The following is a 16,541-nucleotide window of genomic DNA, read 5'->3' as shown; positions in this document are numbered from 1 at the left end:
AGGGGCTACACAGAGAATTGCAGCCTTGTCTTATTGAAATAAAGTGTTCCTCCCACCAATCCCATATTAAAGGGGTTTTCAATGAAAAACTGAACCATGGCTGCTTTCTTCCAGTTTGGGTTGCGGGTTTTGCAGCTCAGTTCCATTGAAGTGAATGGAGCTGAATTTTATTACCACACAATCCTGGATAACCCCTTTAATAACCTATCTTAAGTATCTGTATTATAATCCTGGAAAACCTCTTCAAATAAATCCAGAAATAAGATCTTGCATGAAGATATATAAGAAGATGTGGAAATGCTTCTAAGTTCAGTTGTATTAATATATTTTAATAGAAAGTCAATCTAGCCTGGTGCAGATACTCTAATATATTGGTCTCCTTGTAGATTTTTGTCTGGAAACATCTTCTCTACTCTGAGTCCTGGGGTGTTTGATGAGCTCCCCTCCCTGAAGCTAGTGTGAGTATACATACCGTGTAGTCCACTTATACTGGTGTCCAGCAGAGTAGATGCTGATGGATCCTTGTCTCTGTTTAGGGATTTTTCCACAGATTTCCTGACCTGTGACTGTCACCTACAATGGATAGCTACCTGGGCCAAAAATGGTTCAGGCAAGATCTCAGACAGGACGTTGTGTTCATATCCAAGTGCACTTAGAGAGCGGCCATTGCGGAATCTGAAGGAAAGTCAGCTAACTTGTGGTAAGGAATCACTGATCCCTATGTATGGACTCCATACTGTATCCTGTTGTGGTTATAACAAACCAGAAAGACATGATAATGGTGTTTATCATCTTAGGGGGGACCCCGGAACTTCACACACACCAGCTTATCCCATCCTTGAGACAAGTTGTGTTTCAGGGTGACCGAATACCTATTCAGTGTACGGCAAGTTACTTGGGCAATAGCAGTCAGATCATCTGGTATCACAACGGGAAGCAGGTGGAAGAGGATGAAGAACAGGGAATTATACTGGAGGAAACAATCGTACATGACTGTACTTTCATAACAAGGTATGGAAAACTGGTACTCTGGGAACCTAACCTAGATGCCAGTCTATAGTTTTCAAAGAAGTTATATACAATGGTACAATGCCGGATACACACCACATTTAAAAGAATGATGGTTGACCTCACGGAGATCAACCAAAACACTGCAGAGACACCATCACATGTTTCTCAACCTCAACGTCAGTGAATCTAGGAACATTGCTCTCTGGGAAATCAAATATGCAATGTAAGTGAGCTAGCCAGACCATTTACCGGGAAGAAACAACCAAGCCAAGGGGGCCTCCAGTCAAAGAAATCACCTTCCAACAAGTCGCAGTCAAAAAATGACAGGACTTGGGAAATACCCAAAGAAAGTATGCATCCACAGACAGCTGTTTCGGGAGTTTTTGCCCCTCATCAGTGTGAAGTAGGATTCTGACTAGTGGACATTGAAAAACATGTGAGGGTGTCTCCACAGTAATTTTGCATATTTGATATACACCACATGAGACAGGAGTGCAGGGGATCCCTATACTATGCTCATCCACAAAGCATAGGGTATCCATATTGCCTACAGCAGTGGTTTCCAACCTACAGCATTGGCTTTCTAGCTGTAGCGGAGCCACAAATCTCAGCATGCATGCATTGCCATGCTGGGAGATGTAGTTTTGCAACAGCTGGAGAGCCCCAGGTTGGAGACCATTGATTGAGAGGGTTCATATGTAACATGTGAAACACATGTATGAGCCATGCATGGCCAGGGAGTATGGCTCCATAGCGTGCTCGGCCCGGGGAGAGCAGGAATGTCTTGTTTACATTCAATGTCTGAGTTTAAATTTAGCAAGCGGTTCTGGTATTACGGCCCCGCATCCTGCCGACTCCGGTCCTGATAAACTGTTTATTCCTAGCTGGCAAATCAGCCGTTTCCTCTCAGCATGGAGGCACATCCTGTGCGTTCAGGGACTCCTATCGGATGTCCAATTCTTCTGCCAAGGTGCACCAAGAAACTGAGCAATTGACGGCATATCAGAGTCACTTGGCCCACCTAGTCTGTGCATGCTTAATTGTTACAGCCCCGGCACAATAACACTTCGAAATAAACACGTTATACGCACATTCTTGATCCCATTCCAGCCCCTAAGACTGTGGTGTGGTGTGTAAACTATTGTTGCCTTTTGCTTATTACAGTTCCCTATAAGATGTGGGGTAATGGTTGCGGCTTCAGAATATCTTGGATACAGTTTATATTTTTAGGATTTTAATAATTTATTAAATGGAAAGTATTTTTGTTGTTTTGGAGGGCGTCTGAAAATGAGAAACCCCATAGTAAATATACATAGTAAGCTGTTGGTGAGGGTCTATGTTAGCACTATAGCGCATCATGTAGTAGCCCACCTGTAAACCCGTGCACTCTGTTCATTCAGGCTGGCAGTTTCCCTGTGTTAAAGCGAATGTACCACTATGTACATTGCTTTGGGGTTTTTACATGAATAGACCAGTGCAGGCACAGGGATGCCGTTGCCGCAGTCCTTTTCTTTAACTGCCCCCCGGGTTACCGCGCACATCGTTGGTCTATTCCTGAGCACCGTCCCGGCATGAAGCACTGGAGGTGGTCCCGCCAGCCCTGCCGGCCCCCAGTGTGATGAAACCCCTATCCTCTGTGATGTGGCTCCATTATCAGTGGGGATCCCAGTGGTTGGACCCCTGCCGAGCACTATGTTCACCCCTTGTTAGTAGCTATGGGATAATGCCGATACCCAAGAAGGTTACAGAGGTGCCAAGAACTATGGCACCAACGCCGCATGTGATTACAATGGGATTGTCTAAGAATGTTAGGCCATGTTCATTCTCTGTTCACAGCATACACTGGGCATATACATTTGGAAGGTATCCAGATGTATAGTGTAAAATACATAGACTAGACCTGACATTTTTCATGTATGTTTGGCTGCTTTACTGTAGATACTGGATACCTTTGATTGTACTTTATAGGATACTGGGCAGAAAAAAACCCTCAAAGAAAAATTTTCTCTTGTAATGGAACTTAATATGAGATGTATCCACCTGTATAGGCAAACAGTTTCATATATCTGTAGCAAACAGTTGGATGCCCCATAGTCATAGAAAAACTTTTATATAGTGCAGAACTTTTTTTTTTTCATTGGTGAGATGGTGTATGTAGATTAGGTGAGAGCGCCTCCATGTGGCCATCACTGAGGCAATATGGATATGTTTATAGGTTGACCATAGTCATTACTTGTATGTAGTCACCAGTATACAGCATATACTGATACAAATAATTTCCACCTGCTATAGTCATATCGGGATCAGGATAGACCTGACTGTGTTAATAAAAGCATTTAAATTCTTACTATAAGTAACATGATAAATGTAATTGTAGACCTTAGAGATGACTGTCATCTCCCATGTATGGCCTCTTATCACACGCTACGCATCCAGTATTCACGTATATTTTCACCTTATTCATAAATGTCATTTTCTGGCTTGGCCGCCTGTCATTCTTTGTTTATCCTCTTCCAGTCTTCTTTCCTGCAAAGCTTTCTTTTCCCCCATTGTGACACAATCCTGGTGCTGAGACAAAACCTATACATCATATGAGGTTTATGTGCTGCAGACAATGTGCGAGAGACTGCCAAGGTCTCCAGACTGCTGCATTGAATCATCTGCACCAAGCTTCATGTCCAGTTCACTTCGGTTCACGTGAGCTCAGTGTTCCTTCCTGGACAGGTTGCTATATATCCGCTATGGTAGATGGTGGAATAGGTTATTATATCAAATCACTGAGTTGTTCTCTTCTGGCACGTTGTTAAAATTCTAGAACAGTGGGATGACAACTAATATGTTATAGGACCAGAGACATAATGTTTCTCATTGAAGAGAGCGTCTTAAAGACGTATGGAGACTTATAGGATATTCATACTACACTGAGAACTTTTTGGGGGTAACTTTCCTGTAAGTCTCCATACATCTTTATGACACTATATTATCATATCATAATGATCCATTATGATACGGGGAACGTCAAAACAATTGAAATCTTCACGTTGGTGTACTGATTCCGCATTCCAGTCTGCAGAACATTTTCTTTATCTACAGACCATGCGAGAAACATGTGAATGCCCCCTAAGAAACAATCTCTGAAGGAGTTTCTGGCTTGGCTTATTAAGTCCCCTGTTATGTTCTAAGGAATGTGTCACCTAAATTTTCTTTTACTAATTAGAGTCAGATACTAAAAGTTGCTCTATTAATCTGTTTCCATTTGCTATGTTCACACAACGTATATTTTCGTAAAACCACAGCCGTTGTACAGCGGCCGTGATTATTATGAAAATATGCGTGCCTTTGCTGGCTATGGTATCCCGGCATGGATGTGCCCGCATCAGAACTCTGCGGGGCTAAAGATCATCTGGCCGGTACTTCAGTATCGGCTGGGATGATCTTTTCAGAGACCGGCCGTTCTGCGACCCGGCCGGGTCACTTACAGCGTCTGCACATGGCCTTAGGGTTAGCTTTAGTACAGCAAAACTCATGGACATAGACAACAATAGACAGAGTCTGTCCCCTTGAAATAAATGCAAAACATTACTGAGTGTGCTCTGTGTGAAGGGGTCATTCCACAGGGAGCTGCTATTGTCTCCTCTATCTACTGTTGTCACATGTTGCTGCAATGCTGTACAGATCACTTTACAGCAGCCTCCTCCTATCACCACAGAACAGGAACTCTCAGCTTAGTTTTAGCCCCAGTGGTAAGAATGAAAACTGCAAGATATCAGAATTATTTTAGACTATAGAAATATTAAAAATTAGAAAAAATATCACCAAAAATTCTTAAAAAAATATGTTTAACATAAACCATTATTTAAACAATAAGTCATTTTCTGCCTTCTATTAAATAAACCTCACTACTTTATGAGGGGGGATGAAGGCAGGCCAGTGGTGTCAGAGTCTATCAGCAGCTTCAATCTGTGCCCCTTAGGCGACTAGGACGGTAGCTGAACTAGTTTCTTGGAGGGAAATATGTGAGGGAAGGGGGAGTACAGGGGTTAAGGGTTTTTATTTCCTGAACATAATATCACATAAAACATAAGGCAGCTCTCACAGATGATTTGTGTGTATGACGTCTGACCCTACACATTATTATAGTGGCGAAAACAAAGCCGTTTTTCAGGGGTTAACTCAGGACATTATACAGTCTGATTCTGGCACGTTCACCCTCTGCTTGTGTCTGTGCGTCACTTCTTTTTCTTTTATGATTTTGGGATACTACAGAGTTTGTAATCTCTATGAAACTTTACATCCCTGCACAAGGATCGGTCTTTGAGTTTGGGGTCATACACAGGCTGGGGTCATACACAGTATTTCAGTCTATATTTTTAGCCCAAACCAGGAGTGAGTCCAAAACACAGAAGTAGGTGCAAATCCTTCTATTGTAGTTATTCTCTATGTCGGTTCCTCTCTTGGTTTTGGCTAAAAATACTGACCAAAATACTAGGTGTAAGCCCAGGCCTTTTCCCAATACTGCTTGATGTTAACCAGTGATGGGGGATGGATGCAATTGTGTGTTGTCCATTTGGATTAATTTTCCATTGACCTCAATTATTTAAAAAAAAAATAAAAAAAAATTAAACTGATGTTTTTTGTTGTACGTTTTTTTGTACGTTAAAAGTAATCACTAAAAAACTGATCCGTTATACGGACTGCAAAAAATGTGAACCCATCCTAAGACTTTATACGTGTGTGCATTAAAGCTGCACACATCCTCAGAGTTGTACAGAGCTGTAATATGGCCCAGGCCCTAGTATACTACCATATGACTCTTATTTCATACAGGAGTATATTGAGGCTTTTTCTGCTGTGAAAAATGTAGAATACTGCATTTAATATTTCATAGCTATTCTTCCCTTAAAACATGTCTTAAATATATGGGTCTATGTATAGCATTTGATGGTGGCACATGGATTCTAGTGGTGTCCCAGTGTAGAGTCACTGGTATTGAGTACAAGGTTTTTTGTTGTTTGTTTTAGCCTATATGAGTAAAGACATAATGTACATAAAGTTTATTTCCCACTACAGCACAAACTTTTTTTTTTTTGTCAACTCCCTTAAGGCATAATATAGGGGCCTCCCATGGACATGTTTTACCTCCTTGTTCTCTAGCTTGTCTTGAAGTTGTAATTTTTCATCTTTGATCTCCATCTTTTTATCATGTCTTTTTTCTCCAGTAAAGACTTATCCCACCACTTAGACCATTGACCTTCTTTCCATAAATTGTTTCCGCAGTGGTTTGATCCTCTCCAACATCTTGCTTTCTGCCAACGGTGAGTGGGAGTGCAGCGTGTCCACTGAATATGGCAACATCAGCAAGAAAGTGGAGCTAGTGGTTTTGGAGACTTCTGCATCCTACTGTCCTGCTGACAGAGTGACCAACAACAGAGGAGACTTCAGGTAAGTTTTTTCTTCATTCTAGCCAGTCTGCTTTAACATAAAACATCAGATGACGTTGAGGTCAGTGAAACCAATGGGCTCAACATTTTATAAAGACTCAATACCACTGGTCCAGGTGGGCCTGGCTTTTTGCATTAAGTTTAATGGGAATATCCTTCCATGTAATCTTTACAAGAAGAACTCTTTACACCAGATCATTTAGCAATTCTTAAATTTCTTTTATTCACGGTTTAGGCGATCAACAAGTTACATAGACCATCTTCAGGCTCTTTGCCATAGAGATATGGTGACTTACTAGGTGTAGGGGTAGAAGGTTACAAAATACACGAACCAATCTGTAATGAAGATCTGTAGGATTGGCAGCTTGTGTGTGCAGAGTTCTTTTTCTAATGATTGCTGTCACTTCAGGCCACATGCCTTCCATGTAATGTATGAACATGGTAGGTAACTGCTCTTATAGAGTAGTTCCCCATTTTAGATATTAGAGGGGTATGTCGAGTGGGCATTGCTCCTCTATGGTGTCCATATGCTTCAATAGGTATATTGACAGGGATTGTCTTGATGAAACAACTTGCGCTTACAAGCATGCTCTTACCTCCCCCCGCTCAATTGCTTGTGGCCGCATCCTGCTGATCTGGTCCCCGTGTCCCTGGCCGCTTTCTGGTCTGAGCACTGGCTAACAAAATGGTCTGGCTGGACCTCTCCTTTAAATCCTGTGTCGGGGGTGGTCCTCAAGAAAGGGCAGCTCCTTCTTAGGATAGATGCCGTGTTATGTAGACCTTATGAAGCCTTTTTACACATATTATAAACATATTTCTGATATGGTTTTGATGTTCTTACACGGTATGTAAAGGACACTTGGGGAAAATAATATGATTTTATTAGGATGCATTACAACAGTGCCGTTTGCACCTACAGGTTCCTTTGATATGTAATATGGTTCTGGTTTACTGTTCTTACAAGGAATGGCAATGGAGAAAAAAAACTATAAATATAACAAACGTGCTAGACCCAATGTGATGCCAAAAAAATGTTAAATTCTATTTATTAAAAACAGGAATGGACTTTATTAACAACAGAGCGCAAGACGCCATAAAACATGTGTGGGTGACCTGGGGGCAATCAAAAACAGTGATAGGGATAAAGTCCTAAAATCAGCCACTAAATAATTATATAACCAATGCAAGCTACAAATAACACACGGATACAATTGTAACGTATATAAACAAGGCTAATGGATGCAAAAACATAAAGAGGCTGAATGTAACAATATGATATCCCCCAAGCAGGATAGTCCCTGGGAACGCCAACCACACCCTACGTGATTCACCAATGGCTACATCTGGGGTCTAATGTATTTCTTATATTTTTTGGTGTTCGCATTGACTCCATTTGGGATAATTATCGGTATTCCTTAGGGATGGGAATGGGGAGTCAAAGCATCAGTGTGGGAGTATTGTGGTTTCCGCTTCCCGGCCTCCTATATAGTAGTATTAAATGTGTTGTCACAGTTAGTAGTAAAGCCCATACATGGGATATTCCGCATTAGGCTCCCAGCACTTATCACCGCTTCTTTTCTCCACAAATGTAGGTGGTCAGCTTAGAATAGATCCAGTACTGGCCTTGGCCAAAGTATCCGGATAACTTCTGGCTTTTCATCGCCTTTTAATTTAGCAGCTTCCCAGCAATGATCTGGTCATCTGGATTGCTAGTAGACAGCATAAATTTATTCGGAAAAATATCCCGCTACGAGTTTAGGCAAATTCCCTAAAATAATATAGCGGCCGCAGTGATGAAAACTTTCCCCTGAAGGCAAAGCTTTTCTTAATAAACATGGCGGTCATCTCAAATATGAATCGGCAGAAATAGCTAATTGTTTGAATGCATGGGATGGCCATGATGTTATACCGTACAACCATATGTTAGCCAGAAATTTTCGGAGATTAGAAAAAGCCGCCATTAAGGAATCAATTCATTACGGCGGTCGCAATAACCGATTTTTATAGCCGTCCTTCTGCGCGTCTCATTAATTTGCATGGCGCTAATATCAGATGATTGTTATCCCCCGTGACAGAAAATAGGTGATAATCTGCCGACAGCACTGGAAAAGGGTCATTGGCTCATTTAAAAGCCATTTTATTTTACGACATAGTGAATCATAGGGTTAGTCTAGGGGAAATAGTTGTAGAAAAGATCAGAAAATTTGCAAAATGCTATAGTCTGTGCTGGCAATGGGCTTACTATATTAACTCTCGAGACCAGAGGAATGTAAAAACTCTGATGCAATGCTTTATTGTAAGAAATGTTTGGGGTAAGTGGTTCACCCTCAAGGGATCTGCTCAACCTATCCCCCTCTATAGTGAAACAGGAAGAGATGCTTTAATGGACACCTGTATGTTAATAGAAATCCCAGATTGTGGATCGGTTGGTTCTGGCACTGAAGGTGTTAAACTGGGCAGGTCTGGTCCCATCTGTAAGCCATTAACAAGAATCGTAGTGAAGGCTCCTTTCACATGCTCCGTCCTGGCAGAACACGCAGGGCGTAAAATTCAAGGTGTTGGAATTTCGCTTGGCCATAGAATAAAGGGTTATATGCCGTGCAGAGCAAGCGCTCTCTCTGTTGCTTTATGGAATATAAATTATCAGCGCGGCCAATGTGGCTTCAATTAGCCGGTCCCCTCTCCTCCCACCGCTCTCCTTTCTTGTGCCTTCTGAAACAGAGAAGGATGTAGGAGTAGGTACCAAGGGAAATGAGAGATTTGCAGAGTTAATATCCAGGCAGAAGCTGTTACCAGATGTTACATTAAATCCTGCTTTATCTTCCTTTGGCCATTTTGGACATGCGACAGGGTTCATAGACCAGGTGCTGACATTCTTAGGGGCCCACGGTGGATTTGGGATGGAGGCATCTTTTCATGTTTCTCTATGGTTGTTCATAGTGTCCCTATCATAATACACATACGTCTGCATAGTGCACTCACAGTAAGTGGGTCTTGTTTCTTTTTTGCTTTTGGCTTCCTGAGAGGAACCTATAGTATTGTTCATCCTGATCTTCCTGGCGTAAATAAAGGGTCTGAAGTGATCTAAGCTGATTTATCACCGGATCAAAGTTGACCTTCGATTTGGTCATAAACCAGCTTAGAAGATCATTCAGGAATGGAACGATAAGGGCTGGAGACTGAGCTGACAGGTTACTTTCCTTTCACTCTGGACAGGACACAAAAGCCTGCTCTGTATGGAAAAACATACAGGCTGCAGAATGGAAGCTAAGTGAAAAAGTTAAGGGTGCATTCATACTGCGATTATGGTGCCATGTGTCTGTGGCATGGATATGTTAGCATCCTCTCAAAATTGGATGTTGAAGTATCTGAGCATGGGCCCTATAGACTTTAATGACTCAAGCGTAGTTTACTAGTGAGTCCACTGATTTATGTCTTACGCAAAGGCACCAAAAACCAACTATACAAACACAATACCTTTATTCTGAATTTCTGACAATCACATGATATATAAAACTACAGGAAATAATACACAAATGACCATAATATGAAAGCATGATGATCCACATCCATGATTATAATGAACATATAGCAATATGAACCTACTGCTTACTACAGTACTGATACAAGTATAAGTTGACTGCACCCCCCCTTAAACAACCTGGCATCCTTGATCACCTATATTAAAGGGGAATTATCATCAGGTTAGACAAATGTAATCTGCTGATAACCCCCTATAGCAGCAGGAACGCCGAGTAGGAATTTGTCTAACCTTCCTTCTCGGGCATCAGTCCCGCACTGATAGTTGTGGTAAACACCGCTCCGGAGCAATGTTAGAAGCACTGCATGTCATCAGGCCCCCCCTTCTAATGATAATCAATGGAGGGGGCAGACTGGATGACGGGGGAGTGCTCCTAACAATGCTCCGGAGCGGAGTGTACCCCGACTAACAGAACAGAGGGGGCAGGTAAGAGACATACCTTCCTCCCCAGCGTCCCAGGCCCTATAGGGGGCTATCTGCAGGTTAAATTCATTTAACCTGCTGATAGTTCCCCTTTAAGCCTCACAAACCAAAGTTCCCCGTCCAAGAATATACTAGGAAATATAAAGCCATGATATTACCTGTCATGTCTGTGTGCAGTCACCCCCAACGTGTGTTTTGTGTCTATTTGCTCACAGAGGTCTCACTTCCCCCATACTGTCTGCTCATACAGTCCGGCAAAATTTTTTATTAAAGTATTGTATTGCCCCCCCAAAACTTATACAAATCACCAATATACACTTATTATGGGAAATGCTTATGAAGTGCTTTTATCCCTGCACTTACTACTGCATCAAGGCTTCACTTCCTGGATAACATGGTGATGTCACTTCCTGGATAACATGGTGATGTCCCTTCCTGGATAACATGGTGATGTCACTTCCTGGATAACATGGTGATGTCACTTCCTGGATAACATGGTGATGTCCCTTCCTGGATAACATGGTGATGTCCCTTCCTGGATAACATGGTGATGTCACTTCCTGGATAACATGGTGATGTCCCTTCCTGGATAACATGGTGATGTCCCTTCCTTGATAACATGGTGATGTCACAACCCAACTCCCAGAGCTGTGCGAGCTGTGGCTGCTGGAGAGGATGATGGCTGAGGGACACCGTGGGACACAGGGCACTGGACGGACACTGAGCATCCCCCTGCCATCATCCTCTCCAGCAGCCACAGCCCGCAGAGCTCTGGGAGTCGGGTCGTGACATCACCATGTTATTCAGGAAGTGACATCACCATGTTATCCAGGAAGTGACATCACCCTTTTATCCAGGAAGTGAAGCCTTGATGCAGTAGTAAGTGCAGGGAAAAAAGCACTTCATGTGCATTTCCCGTAATAAGTGTATATTGGTCATTTGGCAATACAATACTTTAATAAAAATTCTCCATTAATTGTCCGGTGGACCACTGACATATAGACCGTTCCCCACGTGGGTAAAATGATCCAACCCATGGTGCAGCGTCCTGACTTCAGGCGCGCTGGCACTCAACCAAGCCTGCCGACATCTGCAGTCATGTTGCCATAGAGCTGGAAACGCTCCCCACACTGGCTCATAGACACTGGCTATATGTTCATTATAATCATGGATGTAGAATAATTTAGGACCTGTATTATATATTTGTATAAAGTTGGTTTTTGTTGCCTTTGTGTAGGACATATATCATTGTGGCCATGGCAGGCCTGTGCTCAGCGTAGGATTATAGTGAGTACATTGAGATAATTTTCCAAGCATATACCTGTTTGTACCCCAACCCTAACATACACCAAATCAAGCTTTAGGGTCTGGGTACAGACAGATATAATAACTGCATCACGACCATGCTGTGACCACTGCGCATGTCCATGACTTTACCGAGATCTTGTCAACTAGCATCTATTGATTCCATGTAATAATCAGTAACTGAAGCTAAATGTGCAAACAATTTGACCGGCAAAGTTCCAAGAAGTCAATTTAAATTGTGCTTTTCAATCTGTCCTGGATGTTGTGGAGACATGAACATTTTGCCAGCTTTATGATGACGCGGCCCCTTTATAAAATGAACGCTATGGTGGAAGCCTGTCTGCATAACATTTTCTTGTCCTTTGCTCCAGCCGGGCCCCCTGCTGGCTGTAACCACTTTAGCAACTCTGCGCAGTTCTGGCAGGATGACATATTTACTCTGATTTATTCCAGACATTCCAGGGCTCCGTGTATTATTTACTTGGGCTCTGCAGGAAAAACGATCAGTTAGAAATCAGTAACATCCCACAACGCCCCGCCGCCAGTTCTCTTGATCAGAGTTTTCCATCTCAAACCTTTAAGATCTCGCCAGAGCTCTAAGATTCTTCTGAGTAACAGACAATCAAAGTGTTTTTCCATTATTTATAAGTATGCAGTCGTGTCCGAACCAGGAAACATTTTTTTATATTAAACAACACAGTCAATGCGGAAGATTCGTAGAATGTCCTATAGTAACCATTGTGGTTTCTATCAGTCAGTATCATATACCTGTCATACATAAAGGATCTTATTTAGTTTGCCCCTTTTTCTTACTATTTATATGTTTTAAGGCATCATAATTTAGGTGTAACTGGTTCATTTATATGGCATATACTAGAATTGGTGCATTACATTTGACAGATTATTTATATTACACCTTAAAGGGATTCTTCTCTTTTGTTTTTTCCAACCATTGAAATATCCCCGTATCAGTGGGGGTTCTGCCATACAAACTATCACAAGAATAAAAGGCAGAGGTCTCTATGGCATTTTCTCTGCATAAAGCAACAACAGTAGGCGCAATAATGACAGCATAGATGGTTGTTGTGTTTGGTGTAAATCTTACATTCTAGTGCGACACATAGTTACATCAATGAGCAACAAGTTGTATATCCTAACTTAGAAGTAGAAAATTTGCACCCAAGAAAAATTGCCTAATAGAAATCATTACCTGATCTTTATAAGGTAGGTACATACAGTACGTACGTATTCCATACTGGTATCTGTTCCAGTCCCCTATGGATAGTCACACACTAAATCTCATTTAAACCATTAAAGGGGTTATCCAGTGCTACAAAAACATGGCCACTTTTCCCTTCTCTTGTCATTAGATTGGGTGGGGTTCTTAACTTAGTTCCATTGAAGTAAATGGAGCTTAATTGAATTGGAGACAAGAGTGGGGCAAAAGTGGCCATGTTTTTGTAGCGCTGCATAACCCATTTAACCTATGAGTGGCTCCTTGACTTTTATAAGTTATCACCAGAATGAAGTTATGAGTCTTGCTGCAACCACATTATCTATTTTTGTCTGTCTTTAAACATTAAATTGTAATTCTGATGTGATTACAGGTGGCCCCGCACATTGGCCGGTATCACGTCCTATCAGCCCTGCTTGCAGTATCCCTTCATGTCCGTCTCAGCAAATGGACAGGAGAAGAAAGCTTCACGTCGCTGCGATCGCTCGGGACAGTGGGAGGAAGGGAACTATTCAAATTGCTTGTATAAGAACGATATCACCCGGGTGCTGTACACCTTCGTGTCCGTGAGTAGTGCCGGCCTGTGTAATAACATGTGTTATCAATCCAGAATCATACAATCCTATCAAAAGAATTGAAAGAGAATAATCCGTATAGGTTCATAGATTGCTGTTATGTTCAGTAACAAACAAATATACAGCAGGTTACATAAGACCAGTTCTGCATCTGGTAAGGTCCGTTTTCCAGATGTTGTCTTGTCCTACACAACTTTTATTCTACAAACCTCATCTCCTGAGAAGTGAACTGCTTTTCCAGTAATCAGTTCTCTTCTCCAGAGCTGTACTTGGGGTCCACTATTGAATCCGGAGATGCTAAAAAGATATATATTTTTTTTGCTAATACATTGCTTTCATAAAGTTATTACTTTGTAATATAACTTTATTAAAATACTTTTTTTTAGCTACCATTCAACTTCTATTGAGTGGCAGCAGTAAGGAGCGACTCAGGCTCAAAGTCAGGGTTGGAAACTGCAGGGCTATCTAAGCTATTTTCCATCCCAGAAACAGATTTCCCAATTTCTAGAGTACTTAGTTACTTCTTACAAATTTTTTAAACTCACCTTCTACTCTTTAGATGCCAATCAATGAATCTAATGTGCTGACCCTGGCTCACCAGCTGCGGATGTACACGGCAGAGGCGGCCAACTTCTCCGACATGATGGATGTCATCTACGTGGCTCAGATGATGGAAAAATTAATCGGCTTAGTTGACCAAGTGAAAGATGTAAGTTATATCATGGACTTTTATGAGGATAAAATGTGGAAGAATATTTTTTTTCCCTGTACTAAAACTGCTATTTTGCTTTCAGCTGGCAGATGTCATGTTGGAGATGGCCAGTAATATGATGATGGTTGATGATCATATCTTGTGGATGGCTCAGGTGGAGGACAAAGCTTGTAGTAGTATTGTCCAGACGGTAGAGAAGATTGCCATACTGACACTGAGCAGTGACTCTCAGGACCTGTCTGTGGTATGAGCTCCTTTCATCACTAATGATAACTAGGTTCTTACATAAATAACTAGTGTTGAGCGGACTTGTCGAACTGCTAGGGTTCGGCAATGTTTTCCAGCCCAAACGCTCAGCATTTGACTCCTGACGGCTGGAGAAGTTGACTCCTTAAGGCAGCGTCCAACTTCTCCAGCCGCTGGGAGTCAGTTGCTCAGCGTTCAGGTTTTGAGAATGTTGCCAAACCCGAACGGTTCAGCAGGTCCGCTCAACACTATCAATAACATATGGACTTACAGGTCTCAGAAATTCTTATGGACTTACGGTTATAAGAAATGCAGAGACTGCAGCAGTAGTTTGTTAGGCCTCATTTTATAGCTGGAATTATTTAGTTTTCACATACATTGATCTATTGGTGATCTTTTATCTTTATTCTTTATGTGCCCAATAATTTTATTCTTCTCTGCTATTACAGAGCACAAGGAACATTGCCCTAGAGGCCTTCCTCATCATACCCAACAGTTTTGTTGGTTTAGGATGCACGGCCTTCCAAAGAAGAGATGGAGGACGAGGTAACCACAAGGCGGACAGAGACAGGAAAGAACAAGATGCCAACACACATACTGATCAGAGACTGAAGTTCCGCTGTACCACCGGGCAGACCAATGTTTCCCTGCCCAACTTCCATGTCAAGGTACCTAAAACAAGTCTTATATTGTTCTCTGGAGTACTTTAGGATATATTATGGGTAACAGATGAACGTAGAATATATCATGGCCAATATTATACTGTCTGAGTCGTTGCTGTGTTTTATACGGAATCATCATTTGTTTCCTCACTATACATCAATATCTCTCGAAACTGCTTCTCGGTTACTGTAGCTAAGCCTAGTATGTGTAATATGGTCTCAGAGATACAACTAATGCATAATAAGACCAGTTTCCATCACCATTCTCTCCCTCCAGAACAGCCTTGCTTTGGCCTCTGTTCATCTACCTCGGAGCCTCTTTGCTTTGTCTTCCTCTCAAACCTGCAAACTGCAAGTCCTGGCCTTCAGGAATGGAAAGCTTTTTAGGAGTGTAGGGAACTCCTCGAGATTGGCAGAAGATGGGAAAAGACGAAGTATCTCTACGCCTGTCATATATGTTGGAACACGTAAGGAAACTTTAGTGAATTTATAATAGCATCAGTAAAGGTATTGCTAATTTTGCATTCGGGCGTTTAAATATTTGTCCATTAGGTGTTAAAGGGAAACTATTAGTAGGTTAGAGGAATCTAACCTGCTAATATCTCCCTTTTGTGCTCGAGGCACTGAGGATGAAGGTATGTCTCTTACCTTTATCCTCTGCACTCTTTCCATGTAGTAGTTATATCCTCGGGCTAATTGGGTAGTTTGAAGAACTGGGGGTTGAACTAGTGGCCTGCTCTGTTGCTATTTATTGATGGGTGGGCTGGCCAGGCCAGGTCACTGTTCTGGGGGCTCCAAAATGCTCAATTAGCCTGAAGATCTAACTACTAATTACATGGAAAAAGCACTGAAATGAAGGTAAGAGACTTACCCTCATCCTCAGTGTCCTGTGCATAAAAGGGACATATCAGCAGGTTACATTCATCTAACCTGCTAATAGTTTCCCTTTAAGAAATACTTAAGTGTAGTCAAATATACTGTCCCCCCTTATGTTATGCATATATATATATATATATATATATATATATATATATAAACATACTATTAGGCTGGGTTCACACTACGTATATTTCAGTCAGTATTGTGTTCCTCATATTGCAACCAAAACCAGGAGTGGATTAAAAACACAGAAAGGATCTGTTCACACAATGTTGAAATTGAGTGGATGGCCGCCAAATATTTGCTGTTATTTTAGAACAACGGCTGTTATATTGAAATAATGGCATTTATTTACTGTTATATGGCGGCCATCCACTCAATTTCAACATTGTGTGAACAGATCCTTTCTGTGTTTTTAATCCACTCCTGGTTTTGGTTGCAATATGAGGACCACAATACTGACTGAAATATATGTAGTGTGAACCCAGCCTTAGACTGTGCCCCTACTGTAC

At 41.7% G+C, this 16,541-nt stretch overlaps 1 protein-coding gene across 1 annotated transcript in view; it reads left to right on the top strand.

The window, feature by feature from the left end:
• ADGRA2 (adhesion G protein-coupled receptor A2) overlaps positions 1-16,541 on the top strand; it is a 127,070-nt gene that overhangs the window by 99,631 nt on the left and 10,898 nt on the right. Inside the window, exons 5-13 of the mRNA XM_069986822.1 lie at positions 387-458; positions 537-700; positions 798-1,011; positions 6,289-6,453; positions 13,329-13,521; positions 14,090-14,239; positions 14,325-14,486; positions 14,938-15,156; positions 15,428-15,617. Of these exons, the coding sequence (XP_069842923.1) occupies positions 387-458; positions 537-700; positions 798-1,011; positions 6,289-6,453; positions 13,329-13,521; positions 14,090-14,239; positions 14,325-14,486; positions 14,938-15,156; positions 15,428-15,617 (1,529 nt within the window). The remainder of the gene's footprint in view (positions 1-386; positions 459-536; positions 701-797; positions 1,012-6,288; positions 6,454-13,328; positions 13,522-14,089; positions 14,240-14,324; positions 14,487-14,937; positions 15,157-15,427; positions 15,618-16,541) is intronic.

The sequence above is a fragment of the Dendropsophus ebraccatus genome, chromosome 1 (assembly GCF_027789765.1).
Source record: "Dendropsophus ebraccatus isolate aDenEbr1 chromosome 1, aDenEbr1.pat, whole genome shotgun sequence".
Lineage (NCBI taxonomy): Eukaryota > Metazoa > Chordata > Amphibia > Anura > Hylidae > Dendropsophus > Dendropsophus ebraccatus.
Note: the sequence above shows the minus strand (reverse complement) of the source record. Positions and strands in the feature narration are given on the sequence as shown.